Here is a 21,590-nt window from a genome sequence, read left to right on the forward strand (position 1 = left end):
CTTCTAAACAGACATAATGTATATAATAGTTTAATTTGGGTTCCATTAATGTTCTATTAAGTGTCTACTCAATTCCACTGATCTAGCAGGATCATTTAAAAACTGTATTTACTTGAGTTAGTAAAATTAGTTTCATGATCTGAAACATTTAACTGTGACAAAAAAGCAAAACCAGGAGAAATCTGTAAGTGGGCAAATACTTTTACAGCTTTGTAAAGGCATCACAACCACATTCATCGTTAACGGTCAAACATATGAAGTCTTAAGAAAAAACAAACAGTTAATAATATGAGAGACTTACATATTTTTTTGGAATATTTAACTCCGCAATTCATCAACAAATTCCCAACCACCCAGATAAATAAACAGGTACATGGGTATGCAATTTAAACAGGAAGGGACAAAATGGGACTAAAAATGATAAAGGGGCATAAGGACCCAGGACTGGTCCATTTTTAAAAGCATAATAACAAGTTACCAAACATTAACAGCCCTAACCACAGTCTTCTGCTTTTGTGCATAAACTGAACCACATCCACTAAATTTTAAGTAGGTTTAGGTTGGCTCTTGCTGTAAGAAATCATTTGCACAAAAAATAAGACAAGATTGCAACAGGACATTACAGATGACCTAAATAGTAATAAATAGAAATATAATAAATATATAACTAAATAATAAAAAATAGTAACCAATCACAGTTTACAGTTTTTCCACAAAGCAGCTGATATTGCTATATGTGCAGTCATGTTTAATACTTCCTTCAGTTCAATCTCAGAACAATATGTATAATTTATTTGATTTCATCTTCATGCATCTTTGATGTATCTTTCTGATGGACTATTTACATTGTGTAAAAATGGTTTAATAATATATTTATTTATTGACTATTGCAAATGCACTTATTGTTCTCATCCAAAAACAAATTTCCCCAAAGGACAAAAAAGTATTCAAACTCTTATTTTACTGCAGTACAGAAAATGTCAGCAGGTCAGTTGGAATTCAGTTATATAAATGCTACATAACACCAATTTAGTATCTGTTAACTTTCTATTCTTGATCTATTCCACTAAATCCTGTCAGATATTTTATTGATAAAATTGTTTTATCAAAGAAAGCCAATGGGTTGCATCAAACCTCCTCTTTGGTTTCACTGCATTGAGAGAAGATATGGTGATGGAGAGCTAATATTTTAGGGAACAAAATCTGCTGTTAGTTATTAAACTGGTTTAATTCAATTAAGTTTATTTATATGGCGAACATTTACAAATATGTTGCCTCAAGACACTTTGAGAGAAACATGTCTGCTTCATATCCAGAAATGTAATATCAAATCAGTCCAATACAAATTCAAGATTTAAATTTAAACATTTGTGTTCCAACTTAGTTCTAACACAATAGAGTCAAATTTAGTTTATAATGTCAGCTGATAACAAGGTGTCGATCTAAGGAAGCCCAGCTCATTGCATCGAGTCTTTGATTTTGCAGCAATCCCTCTACCTAAGCAAGCATGTGGCGACAGTGGAAATGAATCACTACCAGTTAACAGAAAGAAACCTCAATTAGAACCAGGCTCAGAATGAGTGACCTCCTGGGGTGGAAAGCACAGCTAAACAGATAAGTACTGAGGTGTGGGGGGTTTCTTTCTTTCTGTTCAAAGTTAAAAAAACACCAGACCTTTTTTACCTTGAGACCAAGAGGCCCTTTTTTCACTCTCTGATTTTATATGTTATACTGTTTTCCCAAAAAATTAATCTCTCACACTCAAAAGTATTGCTTGTTTTCAAATATGATATCCTTCTGCACTCAAAAGCTGTTTCTTCAGTCCAGTACTGTTATCAGACCATCGCTTTGTTGTAAGTAAAAAGAAATCTGCGAGTGGATAAAACGCACCAAGAGCGCAGGTTTCATTCCTAAAGAGGAATTTAAAGCAGAGGGTGTAGCTTTCAAACAGGAGTCAAATATATTTGTGCAAGAGATTAGTGTGAGCCAGAAAATAACTTTGGAGGGGGTGCAGAGTTTTGAGCGAGAGCAGAGCATTATCTGACAGTAAAAGTAAGGAATCCTGCACTTTAACTGAAAATCTATTTCTCCTCATCTAAGTCTCCCATATGGAGCAAACAGTAGGTAGAAAAACAGACAGCCCTGTCAAAATCGTAATCTTATGTTCTACAATCACAAAATGTTCATCTTTTGGCTTTTTATTTTATAAAAGCGTCTATATCGTTGTGGTAGAAAGAGTCAAAGGCATGCAAGGAGTGAGGAAGGTTAGGGTGTAAATAAAATACTTGAATATAAATTAAAAAAAGGCAAGGTGACATAAAGCAAACTCAATAAATACCATAAACAAGACATAGGAGAGATAGGTTGAAAACAGGAAACTCACTGGTACGGAACAGGAGGATATGGCCATAAACAGAGAAACAAGGAGTATCAGTACTGGTGAGCGTGACTGCTGAATGAGTGTCAGGCGTGCTGACAGATGATGAGCTACAGGCATGGGGAGAAGGAAACTAGGACAGCTGAGGGGCTCTAATAAGAGAGGACGACAGGACCAAAAAAAAAAAAACACTAAGGAAAAAGAAACACTAAACTTTTGCATCATGACAGAAACAATTGCCTCATAAGAAGACTAATGTCATTTAGGACCCATTGCAGCTTTTGTATCTGTATTTTTTGGCTCTCAGACACCATGAAGCATTCACCATAGAGGTGTGAATGCAGTTTAAAAACTCTGTGAAGCCTTGTTCTTTATAATAAACAATCAGGCAATTGTTTGGTATATTTCTTTGTTGTAACAATGTTTCTCAGAAATAAATCTCATACTGTTGTAATGCCTGTTTATTTCCACATAAATGAAGCCACAATTGTAAGGAAATACATTTGTGAGTTGAGCTGCAAAGTTGAGTATGTGGGCTGTGCCCACAGAAACTTGCCAAAGCCTCTCTGCCAATGCCAAAAGGCTTTTGGTGGAGGCAACGTGATGGTGTCTTGGAAAAGCAAGGTTGGTCATCATTGGAGGTAATCTCAATGCAGAGAAATATCAAGATGAGATTCTGCAACCAGTGCTGATCCACACTTAGGTACTGCAACATAACTTTCAAGGTTGCAATGCCTACCCATACAGTGCAGGGTTTATCAAAGAGTACCTCCAGAATTTGGGGTTGAAGAAGATGGACTGGCCAACTGGAGTCCTGACCTCCACCTCACTTAACACTTGTGGGATCAGCTGAGGTCTCATGTTTGTGTCATGGTGACCAACATAGCCACATTTGCTGATTTGTGACAAATGCAGTTTAAATAATGGGATTTCAGCCCACAGCAGTGTGTGACCAAGCTGGTGAGCAGCATGGGGAGGAGGTGCCAGTCTTGGTAGTGTACAGGTTCTACCATGCTCTATTGTCCTGTTTGTTGGATAAATTCATTGTTAACTTGCCAGGATGTCTTGCTTCTTCAAAATTCAATAATTCAATAAGTAGCGCCAGAGCTGAATGAGTTATTTGACATTTACAGAGTGGGTCTGCCAAGTTTTTCATGGGTGCAACCCATATGCTCAATTCTGATGTCCAACCAACAAATGCACGGTTCTTACAAATTAAGGGGGAAATAAACAAGCTTTCCAAAAGTAAAAGATTTTTCATGCAGAAGCCTTGATAAAATAAAGAAGTAAAACAAACAAGTACAAATTCTCTGTTGTTCTACTTACTTTCAAACTGTTTATTGAAAGCATAGAAAAGGTAACATGAACTAAAATAATTTAATTTCCAGCATAAACTGTGGATGTTTCAGTCTGAAAAACTGTTGTATTACTAATGTTTTAAGATGGGGCGATTTTCACTTCACCCTCTCTGACAGCCCCTCTAATCCCACTGAATTTGGGTCAGAATCAAAGAACAACTAGTCATTATATTATTTTAAAAAACTGCAGGGAGTCAAGCTGAAAACATTAGGCCCCCAGATCCCTCGCAGCATGGTTTAAATCAAACACCTGCATGTTAACAGACAGCCAGAGAAGAAAACTATAAATGCTCCAAGATGTTTTCAAGCTTATGTTTATAATCCAAGCTTCTAATACTCACTCCAAACTGAAATACCTTTTAAAACTATGATTTTCATCATAATACTGCAAAAACAAAACACAAGACTAAGCAAATTCAACTAAATTTAACAGTTACCTCATTAAATGACTCATTGACTAATAGTTATGCATCAATCAGAATTATAGAGTTTTGGGAAATCGGCATAAACATTGTTTAATACTTTAAGATTTTTTGGACTGAGGGATTACATGATAATAACAAGATACAAAAACTAGACCATAATTCAGTCACCTGTCCTTTCTTTCAAATATACCAATACATGTAAAAAGAAAAATAAATCGATAGATTCTCAAAATCCCACATTACTTAACTATCCATCAGAGTATCATTCTTCTTCCATTTACTCAAAAGAAATGGTAGAGGAACCCTAATCACATATTCTCATAATTGTACTTTGACCACCGTTGCATTATTAAGAGCTGTCTGTATTCACACGTAGAAAAACAAAAAACCTTTTAATGCATTACTCCCTGAATTAATTTACAACCATATAAAAATATATAATTTTTGTTGTCAGAAAGATGATAAATTAGGAAAAGATTGTTATTTTGAAATATGGCACATAAACATAGCAGCGGTATAGTTGTATTTAAACAATGTTTCCAGTCTCAGGTGCACTATGTTGAGAAAGGTATTGGGTCCCACCACCAAATCATTGAATAATGTTGGTGTTATAATCACTTCCGTGGCTGCAAGTGTATAAAGTTTGTTGTGGAGAAACTTGACTGGTCTGCACAGAGTCCTGGCTTAAAACTTTTTCAACACCTTTGGGATGAATTAGAGCAGAGGCTGCAATTCTGGTTTTCTCATCTAACTATGAACATGAACACACTCCTAATTCCTCTAGAAGATGCTTACAGGATAGTTAAAGTTGCTATTGCTGGCACGGGTGGGTCCATCAACAAATTGGACCTTACAGAATAGGAAAAGGATGTCCTTAAAGTTCATGTAGCAGTTAAAGTAGATGATAAATACTTTTGGCAATAAAGTGTATGCACAAACTGCACTTTAAAACTGAATTATAAGATAGGTTTGTATACAATCCAATCCCGGGCAGTAATATGTTAAACTTTGAAATTAAAACCAGATGTTCTTTACATTCAGACTGCTGGATGTGGAAAGTGCTTCCAGTAGATCTTTGGTAGGAACCGAGCATGCCTCTACAGGTATCTCAGCTGCATCATGACCGGAAGCAGTTTGAAGTGACTTGGCGACAATAGTCTAAAAGAGTTTAAAGTAAAGAATGAGAAAATGAAAGGGTTATTTGGGGAAAGAAAAACAACAATCCAGAGATTTAAAAAACAAAACTCCCAATAGGTTATGCATGTCTCAAAGCCTCCGTATACTTCAGATTTCTTACAAAAACATTTGGCCTTTGATTTCAATTGTTTGAAGTTATGGACATCCATCCATCCATCCATCCATCCATCCATCCACCCATCCATCCATCCATCCATCCATCCATCCATCCATCCACCTACCCATCCATCCATCCATCCATCCATCCATCCACCCATCCATCCATCCATCCATCCATCCACCCATCCATCCATCCATCCATCCATCCACCTACCCATCCACCCATCCATCCACCCACCCATCCATCCATCCATCCACCCATCCATCCATCCATCCATCCATCCATCCATCCATCCATCCATCCATCCATCCACCCACCCATCCATCCATCCATCCACCCACCCATCCATCCATCCACCCACCCATCCATCCACCCAACCATCCATCCATCCATCCATCCATCCATCCATCCATCCACCCACCCATCCATCCATCCATCCATCCATCCACCCACCCATCCATCCATCCATCCATCCATCCACCCACCCATCCATCCATCCATCCATCCACCCACCCACCCATCCATCCATCCATCCATCCATCCACCCACCCACCCATCCATCAATCCATCCATCCATCCATCCATTCATCCATCCATCCATCCATCCATCCATCCATCCATCCACCCACCCACCCATCCATCAATCCATCCATCCATTCATCCATCCATCCATCCATCCATCCATCCATCACCCATCCATCCATCCATCCATCCACCCATCCATCCATCCATCCATCCATTCAGTGTTTGTAGGTTCCATATTTAAAGTCTCATCGCTGGAGATGTTATTCTGGAAATATATTGAATTTTGACATGAAAAGTTGAAACCTTGTTACGCGTTATTTACTTTACCACTCCGTGATCATAATGTTATGCATGAACAATGTCTTAATTTATGAAATAATTTCTCTATTAGCGATGTATGCGCACAGACAGAAGGATTCCGAGATAAAACAGCAGACGCATGTAAATCAGCTTATGCCCATGCCAAATTGAGCTGGCCTGCTTCCTAAAAAAGATTTAGTTTGCATCTTGTAACAGGTTGTTCCTGATTTCCAAACATTCAAACAGGAGGGGAAACTCAACCAAAGTTGATTAATGAGCAGGGCTTTGCGAGGTGCAGGGAACCACTTTGAGGATTTTTACATTCCAGTCTGTTAGATCCAGACTCAGCTTGTTGTTAGGGACTGATCTCCTAACCTGCTCCCTGAGCCAGGAGAAAGACAGGCAGACACGATTTCAGACACAAAATCCCACTCTCCGTGCTGTTCAGACGAGGACTTGAGGCGCACACGTTATCAACAGCTCTGAAGACACGGGTGACTCCCTGAATCACGAAGAAAAAGTGCCACTGATGAAGCCCACGCTAAAAAAAATAAAAAAACAAAAAAAGCCCAAACCTAATGAGAGAGAGGAAAAGACACGGTGGGGGGACATGATGCCGAGTGACACTTGGTGTCCGCAGGGTTTGTGCTGCGCTCAGAGCGAAGCGTCTCCTCCACATGCAGCTTCCAGCTGAGCTGCAATTACATAACTTCACGAAGAAACTCCGCTTTGGGCAAAAACTGGCAGCAAATGAACTCATAAACCCGCGGGATGATACAAAAATAAGGACATGAGGATAAAAAATCAGGAGGAAAGCCAACAAATAGCACAGTGAGCAGATGGAAATTTAACTAATGTGTTTTCTGTGATTTCCTGTTTGCAAGAGATATCGTTTTATTTTTAATAAAATAAAAGAGTTGAAGGTATTTGAGTCTTACCTGCATGTTTTTACCCCCGTGTTGTTGTAGAGAGATCCCTGACCGAGTGTGTCCTCTCTGCGCGGAGGCTCAACCCAAATGCCGCTCCTCTGGATGCGAAGGAATGTGCGCGCACACACACACACACACACACACACACACACACACACACACACACACACACACACAGGAATTCACAAAGCGGGTGGGTGCAGAGGAAACAAGTGGATATCCTTTTATAATTCATGCTTGAAGACGCGGGGACAGTCACCAAACTGCCTGCGGATTTATTTATCCAACATGTAACATCTGGGCAGGTGTGCAACATTAAGCCTCGCAGCTGGATTGCTGCAACTCTTTTAGTTAATATAACAGAGTGCTTCCTTCATCTTTTTCCTCTCTTTGTGCTCTTCAGACTCTAATGTTCACACACTTACTGACACTTTGCAGCTTAATGGGGATTAATAGGATCTAACTAATAATTTCATTAAAATCTTCAACATCAGCAGCAATTCATGAGACGTGATTAGCTAACAAGTTTAGGTTGCTGGTAGGGATTGGCAACCCATCCTTCCATCCATTGATGGATTAATGCAGGTGCTTATCTCCAGGGGTGATTAGGCGAGAGGTAAGGTATAAATAATAACAATAAATCATTGCCCATCCCCAGTGGTCAGGTTGTTAGAAATGTCTCAAGTTGTTAATGATGTGAAGACACATCACTTTAGGTTGTTTTGTTTTTTAGCACAAGGGTCTGGCTACTGTTTTACATTTTCCGTCTTTTGAGGATCTTTTCGTGTTTTGAAACTTTGCTTTCTTCTTTAGTAGTGGTATTCTGGGACACCAGGCTGGGGCGGGGTTGTGGTGGAGACAGAGAGTCAAAAGTGGGTGCTTATGACCTGTAAATAATCTGCACCTGCACTATGAGTTTGTGCATTTTATCAAGTCTTTGACCATTTGAAGATCTTTGCTGGACTGGACTGTGCACAGGCATTAACTTCCTGGCTAATATCTAGAAATGTTTTAATATTTCCGCTTAGCGTTCTTTTACTATAAGACCAATTTGTTTTATGAGGTTCACCATTATCTCCAACGCAACATGATGCTGCAGCCTGTAGCACACGTACTTTAGAGTTGGGAGGATGTTCTCAGGCTTGCAACTTCCCTCTCCCAATGTAACAATGGTCATTATGGCCAAACACTCAACACTCAGTCTTAGTTCAGTCGGAAATTGTGTGCATTTACAAACTGTAATCGTGCCTTTTATGTTGCTTTTGAAGTAACTGCTTCCTTCGCGCCGATTGGCCTTTCAGCACATGTTGGTAAGAGCCTCGTTTCACTTTGGATAATGACACTCTTACCAGCTTCTGTCTGGATCTTCACAAGGTCTTTTGCTTTAGTCGTGGGTTTGCTGCACAGATTTCAAAGCATGTTTATCTCTAGGAAAGTTCCTGCCTGAGCCTTCTGATGGTTCGGGAAGGAACTGAACCATATGTGGGTGTTTTGCTGCAGGCGATAATGATACACTTCATAAAATAAATTGGTCTTATGGAGAAAGAACATTAAGTAGAAATATTGAGGCAACATCTCTAGACATCAGCCAGGAAATTGAAGCCTGTGCACAGTCCAGACAGGTTCTTCAAATAGGCAGAGACATTATTTGATAAAATGCACATATGTTACAGGGGCAGATTATTTACAAATTATAAGCACCCATCAAACTTTGCTTCTACTTTAAAGAGCTTGTCTAAAAACTGTCTACAACAGAAATTTAAATGAAATAATTTTAAGAACGTAATTAAAAACCTCAGGCTGTTTTCATTATCCATCCATTTAACTGTTGTTAAAAGATGCCAGAGGGATGTTTAAAAAGGTTATTGATTGAAAATATAATTTTTTATATATAAAAGATGTGAACACAGGAGAAACAACAAGCACAAAAACACACTTTTTAAACATTCATTCATCTTTTTTCTCCCCTGTCATCACTGCAGCAAATTAAAGATAATGTGAGGAGGATTCTGCCTTTTTTGTGGGTGTGTGTCTGTATTACATGATCGTCATGAGAGTCTTTAGCAGAGAAATGCAATTAACGCCCTGCTAGAGAAGCCATGTGAGCTTGGTGAGGAACTAAATCAATTTAGTCGACGCCTTCCTGTAAAGCTGCCTGCAGCAGAAAGAAAGAGACAGCAGAAACGGACCTAACACTGGCTGAGAAAGGTCAAGCTTCTTCTCATGTCATTCTGATTGTTTAATGAGCACCTGGGAAATGTGGCCGTCCTACAGGACATGGGAAGGAAGAAAGTCTTTCCAATTAAATTGATTCCTGTTTTACACCAAAGCTGGAGAAACGGCAACCTAAAGACACGAGTTCTCACTCAAAGGGAGTTAATTTCTTACATGTACAAGGAGATAGTGACAACATAGAAACACTGCGTGGACAAAGATCAATGCCTGCAGCTAATTTATGCTGTTTCTCATCAAACACATCACCACACCTACTGTTTTTAATGAACTACTTAATTTTTTTGCATCTTGAATGTAGACATGGTTCCACACCTGAATGTAAGCAAACCTGAAAAACTAACACATGTAACAAAACAAAATAAATGGATTAGGACTGGTGCTTTTGTAGCCATGCTAATCACTTTACACTAGAGTCACATTCACCCAGTCACACTCATGAATGCCCTCACTTTTATACTATTATATGCAGATGGGTCGGTAACTGGGGTTTAAGTGACTTGCCAAGGGGCACAACATGTGGCAGGAGGAAGCTGGAATCCAACCCACGACTTTTGGTTTGCAAGACAACTACTCTACTCACTGAGCCACAGTTTTATTATCAGAAACATCACAGACATTTAACCATTAGAGACATGCAATAAAATTACCAAATCAAGTAAACCGGCAGATAAAACAAGGATGAGGAACTGTGGAAATACAAGTAGGTAGATTAGCAAGGAAACACTGGAAACAGATAGTAAAGAAATATAAAATAAAGAAAATTCACAAACAATATTCTTTGAACATAAGACTTATTTGCCATGATTATTCATAACCTAAACAGCAAAGAAAATAAAAATGACACATAATATAAATGTTGCTAAAATCAACAAAAAGGAACTACCGGAAATTACAGTTTTTTTTGTTTTGTTTTGAAGATCTGCAAAATTTCACCGACATTGTTTTAAGTCAATTTTTAGCATCCGTTATGGTTGTAGGTTTGATGGCATACAGTGCCTTGCCAGAAATATGAATACCACTTCAACTTCTTCACATTTTATCAAACTACACCACAACATTGAATGGGATTTTATGTGACATACCAATTAGAGGCAAGAAAATGCCAAGAATAGTAAAAAAAAAAAAAAATACAAAGAGTAATCTTAAAGGCATGGCATGAAAATATCTTTGACCTCCTTTACTCTGTGCCCCAAAATGTTGTGCAGCCAATAGCCTTCTAAAGTCACCTAATTAGTAAATAAACTCTACTTGTGTGTAATTTAGCTAAGTTGGAAAAATCTGTTGACAAGACAGTTATTAGTCAGGTACTCCACAAATGTGAGGTTTATAGAAGAGTGAACATAAAAGCCATTGTTGAATAGAAGTCCCATTGGCAATTTGCCACAAGTCATGCAGGGGACACAGCAAACACATGGAGGAGGGTGCTTTGCTCAGAAGAGACCAAAATGTAACTTTTTGGCCTACGTGAAAAAAGCCATGAATACAACAGTAAAATGTGGTGGTAGCATCATGCTGTGGGGTTGCTTTTTTTAGAGTTGATGGGAAGATGAATGGAGCTAAGAAGAGGACAATCCTGAACAAAAACCTGTAAGAAGCTAAAATGGACTTAAGACAGGGATAGAGGTTCACCTTCCTGAAGGACATCTCTAAACATACATCCAAAGTTGAAGTCCAGACCTAAATCCAACTGAGCATCTGTGACAAGACTAGATAAAAAATGGTTACTAAAGCTCTGCATCCATTCTTACTGATCTTAAACTATTTTGTAAAAATAAAATGGGCTGAAATTTAAGCACCTCGAGGTGCAAAACTGGTAGAAACACGGTCCAGAAAAAAGACCAATGAGTGTGAAAATCTTTTTTTAAAGCCTACCTTTTCAGCTTTCAGCAACTACTTTTTCTCTCTGTAAACTGCAGATTTGCTTTGACAGATGCTGTTTTTTTGATGTGCAATTTTAAATTCTCCCAAAGCACTGAGATGGTGGTGCATTTATTCCTAAATCTACAAACATTTAGAATTTCTCATCTATAAAGTCCAAAGGACATTCAATTTGGCCTCCAACTTAAACTGTTAATAGTTTTCTCGATTCAGAAGTTTAAAAACACGGTTTGGACATTCTCTTTTCTTTTTCGCATGTCATTTAATCAAACTTTATTAATAGAGCACTTTTCATACAGTCAAGTGTAACATAAAGTGTGTCACAGAGTTGAAAAACAGAAAAGTTTAACCATTAGAGACATGCAATAAAATTTTCAAATCAAGTAAACAGGCAGATAAAACAAGGATGAGGAACTGTGGAAATGCAAGTAGGTAGTTTAGCAAGGAAACACTGGAAATATATAGTAAAGAAATATAAAATAAAGAAAATTCATGAAAGACACTAAAGTTAAAGCCATACAACAAACAAATGGGAAACAATAAAATCTAGAATAATAAAGAACAATATTCTTTGAACCTAAGACTTATTTACCATGATTATTAATAACCTTAACAGCAAAGCTAAACCCAAATTAAATCATGAGATAATAAATAGCTATAAAACTTCAACCAGACTAATTTAGAGCATCTTTGTTTTATGTACTTTTTAAAAATTTCACAACACCCTTTGATGGGAATGTATACAATCCCTGAATTAAACCTTATTTTCAGCTTTTCGCTCATATAAAGAACATAGGTGGTTTAGTTTGGTCGTGGTTGTGGAGCTGCTCCAACAAAAACCTTAAATAATTTTCTGGGTCAAAGTTTATAAGTTGGACCAGGGCAACCCATCAGAGCCTGTCTGATACCTTATTAAAGAGGACATATCATGCAAAATCCACTTTTCTATCCTTTAAATACATTTCATTGTGTACTTAGGGGTGCAGAAAAGTTAAATTTAGTCTCTCCAGGTGTTGCAGAGATTTCTTTATATTCTGTTTGGGTCATATTTTTCAGTCTGTTCAATTTTCTCTATCATCTGTTACCTTTTTCTAACTGTTACGTCACAGTATTTGCTGCAGAACACCTAAATAAGGTCATGGACTTCCAGCTGATCAATTTCACGTATCTGCCATATTTATTTCTTGCTGCAATTTTGTAGTCCAAGCTCAAGTATGCCTAAGTTCAGTTCGGTTGATGGGTGTATTAACCCACACAATTCATTACACTGTCCCCCAGCATCAGAACCTCTTCGAAGTACATGGTAAAATTTTTATTTTTATGAAAACGTTCCTACATCGCTAGGGAAATTCTTGTTTCTCCCACTTTAAGGACGAGTGCCTTCAGCAACCTCCATCAGTATCAAGAAGGATTTGCTGAAAGACTTCATCTGATTAGGGGTCAATTCCTTCTGTCTATGGAAACGACGGACACAGCAAAGCGATAAGCTGCAAATAACGCTAAAATGACAATAAACTTTATTTTAGACATGAATTTATTGTGCTCATATGACATCCTGGCCATTGTTTTGACAGCTGTAGTATCGTGCCTTCAGCTAATGTTAGCGCTGTGCGCTGCTTGTAGCTTCTCGAGGACATAACTGTGGGTTTTGAATAGTATTATTACATAAACAGTTTTGCATCGTTTTGTCTTGTTTCTGCAACGCTAGATAATTGTTATCAAACTATAAAAATGTCCGAACAGGTTAAAGTGGAGCGCTCATCGACCTCGAGGGGAGCGGAGTGTGAAGCACCTCAACAGCATTTAAAGAAACTGCACCAAAATGAGTCATTCTCAGATGCACCTCAGAACAGGAGTAAAAGAGGAGCCGTGGAGCTACAATAACGTGTTCAGACAAAAGCATAGCAGTTCCACTTTATATAGACCACAACTGAATGATTCAAGTGTGAAAAGGAAGAATTAAAAAGAACGATATGTTAACTTTAAGTATGCAATGTGAGCCCTAAGTGAGGCAAAATTTACATGTAAAACGTAAACTGAGACAAGAAAGTTTAAGCTAAATGAAGTCTCTGGTTATAAGTCTATAGTCTAGCTGTATTTTATTGGACACATTGCATATAAGTGACAGATTAAATTTGTTCGAGAGGTTTAAATAAAACAGTGATCCAACGGTATCTACTCACTAGATTGTGTAATGTCTGCAGCAATTCTGGCAATCAGCTGAAGTTACTCGACACACATAAGAGTGTTCTTACTATAAGTGGTACTTTACCTGAAACTGAATTTATTAAAGCATTTTAGGTCACATTCTGTATATTCACTTCACTACATTTAAAAGAAAAAAATCTACTTTTACTTCCAAAGGCATTTTCATCATTGAAGGCAATAATAAATCAGAAGTTTTTGATACGGGGGACCCAGGTTCAAATCTTTATTGCATCAAAAAGGGCATCCGGCATAAATCCGACGTAAAAGTTTGCGTGCAAGTTTCACCGACTTGCTGTGGCGACTCCTGCAAAAAGGGGCAGCTGAAAGGACTCTTCTAACCCTTCTAAGGTACTTCGTCCACAGAGTCCGTCAAGATAGCAGCATAAACACAAAATAAAAACAAATTTGCATATCAGAAAAAAAACAAAAAACAAATGAATGCAGGTGTCAATACATGATAAAAACTGGCAAATTTAAAATAGAATGACGTTTATGGATATATATAAATATATATGAAACCATGCTGACTAATTTGACCATACTATACTATCAATAGAAGGCCGAAACTGATTACAAAGCAAAATGATATAAAATGTTTTTTCCAAATCTCAATCTTGCTTCATAGGTGTGATAGTACAAAAGGCTTGAAATCTAAGTAGGTAATTTACCTATTGAAGTCTTTGTAGTAAACTACAACAAGAAGTGTATTTTTCAATTTCTATGATTCTTACACGGTGCACTGGCCTGCATTAAACAAAGCTGTGTCATTGAATTGAACTTTACTCTGATTTCTCCACAGAACCATTCAAACGCACCATGGTCATTGCTTTTGGTTCTATAAAAATACTGTACATCTTTTCTGCTTTGAGTTAGATAAATCTTTAGGCTTAGTTACCTGCATATCATACAAATATGTAACATGACAATCGTTTCTTTGAAGGCATAATCATCATTACTTTTAGCTGCTGTCTTATGCAATGCAAACTATATTAAAGGTCGAGAGAGAGATATTATCCTTGTAATTGAGGCTTTTATCTCTAAAGTGACTTTTTAACTAACTGGATTTTTCAGATCTGATCATGCTATCTTAGTTTTTTCCCCTCTCTGCCATGTTATCTCCGCTTCACTTCGGTCCATACGGCAAACACACACATACAGGTCCTTCTCAAAATATTAGCATATTGTGATAAAGTTCATTATTTTCCATAATGTAATGATGAAAATTTAACATTCATATATTTTAGATTCATTGCACACTAACTGAAATATTTCAGGTCTTTTATTGTCTTAATACGGATGATTTTGGCATACAGCTCATGAAAACCCAAAATTCCTATCTCACAAAATTAGCATATCATAAAAGGGTCTCTAAACGAGCTATGAACCTAATCATCTGAATCAACGAGTTAACTCTAAACACCTGCAAAAGATTCCTGAGGCCTTTAAAACTCCCAGCCTGGTTCATCACTCAAAACCCCAATCATGGGTAAGACTGCCGACCTGACTGCTGTCCAGAAGGCCACTATTGACACCCTCAAGCAAGAGGGTAAGACACAGAAAGAAATTTCTGAACGAATAGGCTGTTCCCAGAGTGCTGTATCAAGGCACCTCAGTGGGAAGTCTGTGGGAAGGAAAAAGTGTGGCAGAAAACGCTGCACAACGAGAAGAGGTGACCGGACCCTGAGGAAGATTGTGGAGAAGGGCCGATTCCAGACCTTGGGGGACCTGCGGAAGCAGTGGACTGAGTCTGGAGTAGAAACATCCAGAGCCACCGTGCACAGGCGTGTGCAGGAAATGGGCTACAGGTGCCGCATTCCCCAGGTCAAGCCACTTTTGAACCAGAAACAGCGGCAGAAGCGCCTGACCTGGGCTACAGAGAAGCAGCACTGGACTGTTGCTCAGTGGTCCAAAGTACTTTTTTCGAATGAAAGCAAATTCTGCATGTCATTCGGAAATCAAGGTGCCAGAGTCTGGAGGAAGACTGGGGAGAAGGAAATGCCAAAATGCCAGAAGTCCAGTGTCAAGTACCCACAGTCATTGATGGTCTGGGGTGCCGTGTCAGCTGCTGGTGTTGGTCCACTGTGTTTTATCAAGGGCAGGGTCAATGCAGCTAGCTATCAGGAAATTTTGGAGGACTTCATGCTTCCATCTGCTGAAAAGCTTTATAGAGATGAAGATTTCATTTTTCAGCACGACCTGGCACCTGCTCACAGTGCCAAAACCACTGGTAAATGGTTTACTGACCATGGTATCACTGTGCTCAATTGGCCTGCCAACTCTCCTGACCTGAACCCCATAGAGAATCTGTGGGATATTGTGAAGAGAACGTTGAGAGACTCAAGACCCAACACTCTGGATGAGCTAAAGGCCGCTATCGAAGCATCCTGGGCCTCCATAAGACCTCAGCAGTGCCACAGGCTGATTGCCTCCATGCCACGCCGCATTGAAGCAGTCATTTCTGCCAAAGGATTCCCGACCAAGTATTGAGTGCATAACTGTACATGATTATTTGAAGGTTGACGTTTTTTGTATTAAAAACACTTTTCTTTTATTGGTCGGATGAAATATGCTAATTTTGTGAGATAGGAATTTTGGGTTTTCATGAGCTGTATGCCAAAATCATCCGTATTAAGACAATAAAAGACCTGAAATATTTCAGTTAGTGTGCAATGAATCTAAAATATATGAATATTAAATTTTCATCATGACATTATGGAAAATAATGAACTTTATCACAATATGCTAATATTTTGAGAAGGACCTGTATACATTTATTGTGTTGCAGCCCACACGTAAATGCATGTTATTGCACAGACTGGGCATCACTTGGAGGTCAGTGAAGGAGAACCGTACGTTAATCTGTGGAGGGATGGTTGGACTCTCAGTAGGTTCAAGTTTCATTTGCTTCCCTGATTTTCTCTTATTTATCTACTCACACACATTAATATTTGTCTTCCTCTCGGTAAGGAAGGATCAGAAACAGTTACCAGAGAGAAAGACTCAGCAGGACAAAATAAAGTAAAGGTCGGAGCTCCAGCAGCTCATACAGAAACTACCTGATCCTTTTAAAGATCGACACATCCCTCCGTTCACAAGCCTTGGGTGATGGCTGGGGGAACAGATGGTTCTGCTCTAGCATTTCTACATTAATGTCTGCAATCTGAAGTTAAGAAGCTGCATTTGGAAACCTGGAAGTTTGGATTTTGAGATAAATACAGAGTTCCTACGATTTCTGGAAAAGTATGGATTTTGATTTCAGTATTTTTCTGGTCTGGATAACTATGGAAAAAGAAAATAGAGCATGGAAAAATATTCATCCATTCATCCATCCATCTAAAAGCTTTGTATTATATTTTCATTTTAATAATTATATCTCATAGATTATTCTATTAAGTCTTTACTTTGGGGTAGGACAGAAAGACATGCTTCATGTACGACCCATTAGTAATTTATGCAACTTTCTGAATAACGTTTTCTACAGCTCACAGAAGATATTCATTGCTCAGTTGTTTTATAAAGGCAAGTTCTATTTTTTTTAAATCATTTAATATTTCTGGTAACACAATAAAGTCTTTTCATATAGAAAAGATGACCAACAATATATTTATTCAATATCATGAAAAACTACAGGTCAATGATAGACATACAGCTACACAATATATGATGTAAATGATAAAAGAAAATTGCATTGACCATCTAAACAGTTTAAAATGTATAATTACTTTTAAAACTATTCATGCCTTTTAAATACTTTAAAGCGTTTTACTGTACTTTTGTGTAATAGCCCAGCACAAAGTAGAGTATTGTTTTTAAATAAAAGGAACTTGATACCTGGCCTTTAAAATGCTTTAAAAATAAACATCTGAATAGTGTGGCATGAACATTGTATTCAGACTCCCTTTACTCTGACGACCCCTACAAAAAAATCCAGTTTAACCAACAGCCTTTAGAAGTTGCCTAAATAAGAAACAGTGTCCAGCTGTGTATAATTTAATCTCAGTATAAATCCAGGTTTTCTGTAAACGCCTCAGAGGTTTGTTAGAGAACATTAGTGAACAAAAAGCATCAAGAAGACTAAGGAAGAAGCAGACCGAAACAACATCCCAATCTTTGAAAACCTCATGGGATGGTACAATGGAAAACCTACCGAGATATGTGCGACATCCAGAGCATTTATCAAAGAAGCAGCCATGGTAACTCTGATGGAACCGCCGAGACCTGCAGCTCATGTGGGTTAATGTCATGATAGGACAACTATTAGACATGTACTCCACAGATTGCTAATAGAGAAGTGGCAAGAAGAAAGTCTCAATTGCAATTTGACAAACGTCACATGGGGCAGTGGCTCTCAATCCCCAGGATTCACTGCTCTGGATGTTTTAGGTGTTTCCCTGCTGCCACACAACTGACTTAAATAAGAGGGTGATCAACAGGCTTCTGCAGCCCTTAATGGCACACTGGGGTGAAAATACCATAATTTAAATGAGGTGTGCTGGAGCAGAAACACATCTAAAACATGAAGGGCAGTGGGGCCTGGGAACCAAGATTAGGAGCCACTGATGTAGGGGACACAGCAAAAACGAAGAGGGAGGAAACCCAAACGTTTTGGCCTAATTTCAAAACATCATGTGTGAATGAAAAATAACACTGCCCATCGTCCTGCCATCACTCAGGCAAAGATGGCTCTACATAGAAGTGATTCAGGAAGAATACAAATGCATACTACATTTTCAGATTTGTATTTGTAACAAATCTCTGAAATAATCCAACATGGGCTGCATGATGGTGCAGTTGGTAGCACTGTTGCCTTGCAGCAAGGAGGACCTGGGTTCAATTCCCACCTGGGGGTCTTTCTGCATGGAGTTTGCATGTTCTCCCCGTGCATGCGTGGGTTCTCACTGGGTACTCTGGCTTCCTCCCACAGTCCAAAGACATGCCTGTTAGGTTAATTGGTCTCTCTAAATTGCCCTTAGGTGTATGAATGAGTGTGTGCATGGTTGTTTGTGTGTTGCCCTGCAATGGACTGGCGACCTGTCCAGGGTGTACCCCGCCTCTCACCTGTAGACTGCTGGAGATAGGCACCACCTTCCCTGCGACCCACTATGGAAGAAGCGGTATAAAATGACAGACTGAGATCAGACATCATTTATTTTCTTCACAATGAAGCACTACTACAAAACAGACTGAAGTAGCTGAGATGTGAAAAGGTCCCGTTGGTATACAACCTTTAGCACTAAGCTATATTTATTATTCTGGAAATGACCTTGCAGGTAATTAACTATTGTGCAGTTTCTGTTATAAGTTTCTATTTATGTTTAAGTTATTTTCCCCTGATTTTCACTTCTGAGCTTACACATATCTGTTTCCTGCAATCCAGAGGAATTCTGTTTGGATGTGAAATTAATCAGAAATGTGCTTTTAATGAAAAACTGCAAGACAAATGAACCACTGAAGTTGCAGCTTACGGATACTGTGTTATTTTGCAAGCTCAAGGCTGCATCAAAATGCAATATACTGAAACATTACCTGTGAAATGTTAACTATAGTCAAAGTAAAAAGCTTATTGATTGTTTGTATTTTAGCGTGATATTTCTCCTCATTCTGCATCATTATGTCTTCTCAGAGGATTTAGCGGAGATTCACATTTTTCCCTTTTTTCAGTCAGTTGAATGCTTAGGAATCTATGCACATCGGCTGCAGGCTTGTCACCATGAAGGCAGGAAGGGGTGGCAGATGAGAGCTCATCATCAAAGTAATGTAAATTCCTGTCTGCCGCAGGTGGAGATTCCCCAAAGAAAGAGCTTCACAGCTGGAATATACCGTCAATCTTGTGCCTTCAGATAAAGAAGAAAATGAGGAATAACACAGACACACAACAGCAGCAGCTTGGTCCTAACTCGCCCCTCAGGATTTCATGTTTCTATGGAGAAGTATGCCTATTTTTAGAAGCGATATAAATAGATCTTCCTGTAGCTCCAATACTCAAAATCCAGTCTGTATATACACCTTTTTTTATGTCATTTCTTTTTCTTTGTGTCCCTATTGTTGCTTTTTAAAGCTGCACTGCCAAAGTTTGATCCCCCATCCTGTGCGTCTGTGTGATTGACAGTCGGAAGACTGAGCAGTTTACTGAGAAAGTGGAGAATAAAGTGCAGTTTATTTCAGTGACATTAGAAGTGAGCTGTGTGATCTGAGACCACACTGACACAGAGGATGGTTAAGAAGCAGGACAGGGACTTGGATACGGAGAACTACACCCAAAAGATGCCCAACGCCAGACAATGAATCCCAGACAGCTTGATTTTGAAAAGAATTACCTAATAACTTACTAATCAGCTATGTTTATGAAGTGGGCATAAAGTAAAAAAAAAGGGACACAAGCAGCTTATTGAGGAGGTGGGGGTATCTGTGGAAACCGTTGCTAAGTAGCAAACTAAGGCATCCCTAGGCAAACAGGGACAAGGATCTGATTGTAATGGGAAGCAAGGTGTTGAAAACCAGAAGAGTGGCAGAAAGTTTCAATATTTTCATCCCTGATCAGAGTAACAAGACAGAAAAAAAGAGGTGATAATCTGTGAGGAGGCAAAATAGATTTTCTACGAATTTCCTTTTGTCCAGCAGAAACCTGGGGAATAAATGAGATAAAATATTGCTATACTATACATTCTGGCTACGGTCCTGATCGCAGCTGCTGTGGGTTCAAATTCTGACCCCAGGTTGTTTACTTCTCTCCCTGCCACTTTTCAGAATAATAGCAATAAAATGACCCCAAGTATATTTCTGTGAGAGTTAAAATTTCACAAGTCCAATTTTATGTTTGTATTAGTGTGCTGAGGAAGAGCCAGGAAGGTTGAAGCCAAACAAAGGGTTTCATCAACTGGAACTTACTGACACAGTCTTGAAGAAGCAGCTTGGAAGATAAAAAGTTGTGATATAGAGGTCCTCAACTCCAGTCCTTGAGAGCTACTATCCTGCAACATTTAGATGCATCCCTTCTTGAACAGCCCTGAATTAAATGGCTGTATTCCCTTTTCAGCAGTCATTCAGCTCTGTGGAGGCCTGGCAACAGGACACTTATTTGATTCAGGTGCGTTGGAGAAGGGATGCATTTAAAAGTTGCAGGATAGTAGCTTTGCATGACTAGAATTGAGCACCCCTGCCGTAGCAACTAGACACGATTGACTGATAATAGGGAAACAGGATGTAAACAGAACAAAGTGCAAAAAGGAAGACAGGTCACTAAAATAAAACAGATACCAAGATCTACATGATCAAAACTGTTTGATTATGCCTTGCTAGCCTTCAGAACCACCTTAATCCTTTGTGGCATAATTTAACAAGCTTGGTCCATAATGATGATAGCAGATAGCAGCTGCTGCATCCACATTTCCTGTTTGTCCCAACATCACAAAGATGATTTACCGGATTGAGATCTGGTGACCGCAGAGCCCACTGTGGTCCAATGAACTCTCTGCTATGTCCAAGAGACCAATTAAAGATGATTTGAACTTTATGACATTGTACAGTATACTGAAGATGGACAGGGCACCTCAGTATTCTGTGGTCATAAAGGGGTGAACATGCTGAGCAACAATTGTTAAGGTAGATTATTGTGTACAAAGGATGCTCATTTGGTACTAAGGGGCCCAGACTGTACTAAGAAAGTATGTCCCACACCCTTACACCACCACCACAGCCTTAACTGTTGATAGAAAGCTAGATAGATCCATCTTTCATGATGTTTACACCAAACTCCGACCCTACCATCTGAATGTTGCAGATGAAATTGAGACTGATCAGATCAGGCAACATTTTGCCAGTTTGTTTCTGTCCAATGTTTGTGAACCTGTGTGAACTGTAGTCTCAGTTTCCTGTTGTCCTGGCACTGTCTCCTGCTGCCAGCTGTAACTCATTAGCTTCCAGGTTCGACATGGAAGTTCAGAGACAACATTCTGCATACCTTGGATGTTAACAAGGGTTATTTAAGCTCAAAAAGGTCAATAAAACAGTGTACCTGTTGGGACCCTTTATGCTTTTGTTTCTGCTCTTTTTTTCTTT

The 21,590-nt window shown here is 38.8% G+C and overlaps 1 protein-coding gene across 3 annotated transcripts in view; it reads right to left on the reverse strand.

The window, feature by feature from the left end:
• The window catches only part of kcnip3b (Kv channel interacting protein 3b, calsenilin), a 79,819-nt gene extending 72,489 nt beyond the window's left edge, over positions 1–7,330 (reverse strand). For 2 of the 3 annotated variants that reach the window (XM_047382593.1, XM_047382592.1), the window contains exons 1-2: positions 7,221–7,321; positions 5,196–5,318 (exon numbers count right to left, since the gene is read on the reverse strand). In XM_047382593.1, coding sequence (XP_047238549.1) covers positions 5,196–5,318; positions 7,221–7,226 — 129 coding nt within the window. In that variant the 5' untranslated portion in view covers positions 7,227–7,321. Of the gene's footprint in view, positions 1–5,195; positions 5,319–7,220 lie in introns of all 3 variants that reach the window. The other variant, XM_047382594.1, reaches the window with a different exon arrangement.
• Between the last annotated feature and the right edge of the window lie 14,260 nt (positions 7,331–21,590).

The sequence above is a fragment of the Girardinichthys multiradiatus genome, chromosome 12 (assembly GCF_021462225.1).
Source record: "Girardinichthys multiradiatus isolate DD_20200921_A chromosome 12, DD_fGirMul_XY1, whole genome shotgun sequence".
Taxonomy (NCBI): Eukaryota; Metazoa; Chordata; class Actinopteri; order Cyprinodontiformes; family Goodeidae; genus Girardinichthys; species Girardinichthys multiradiatus.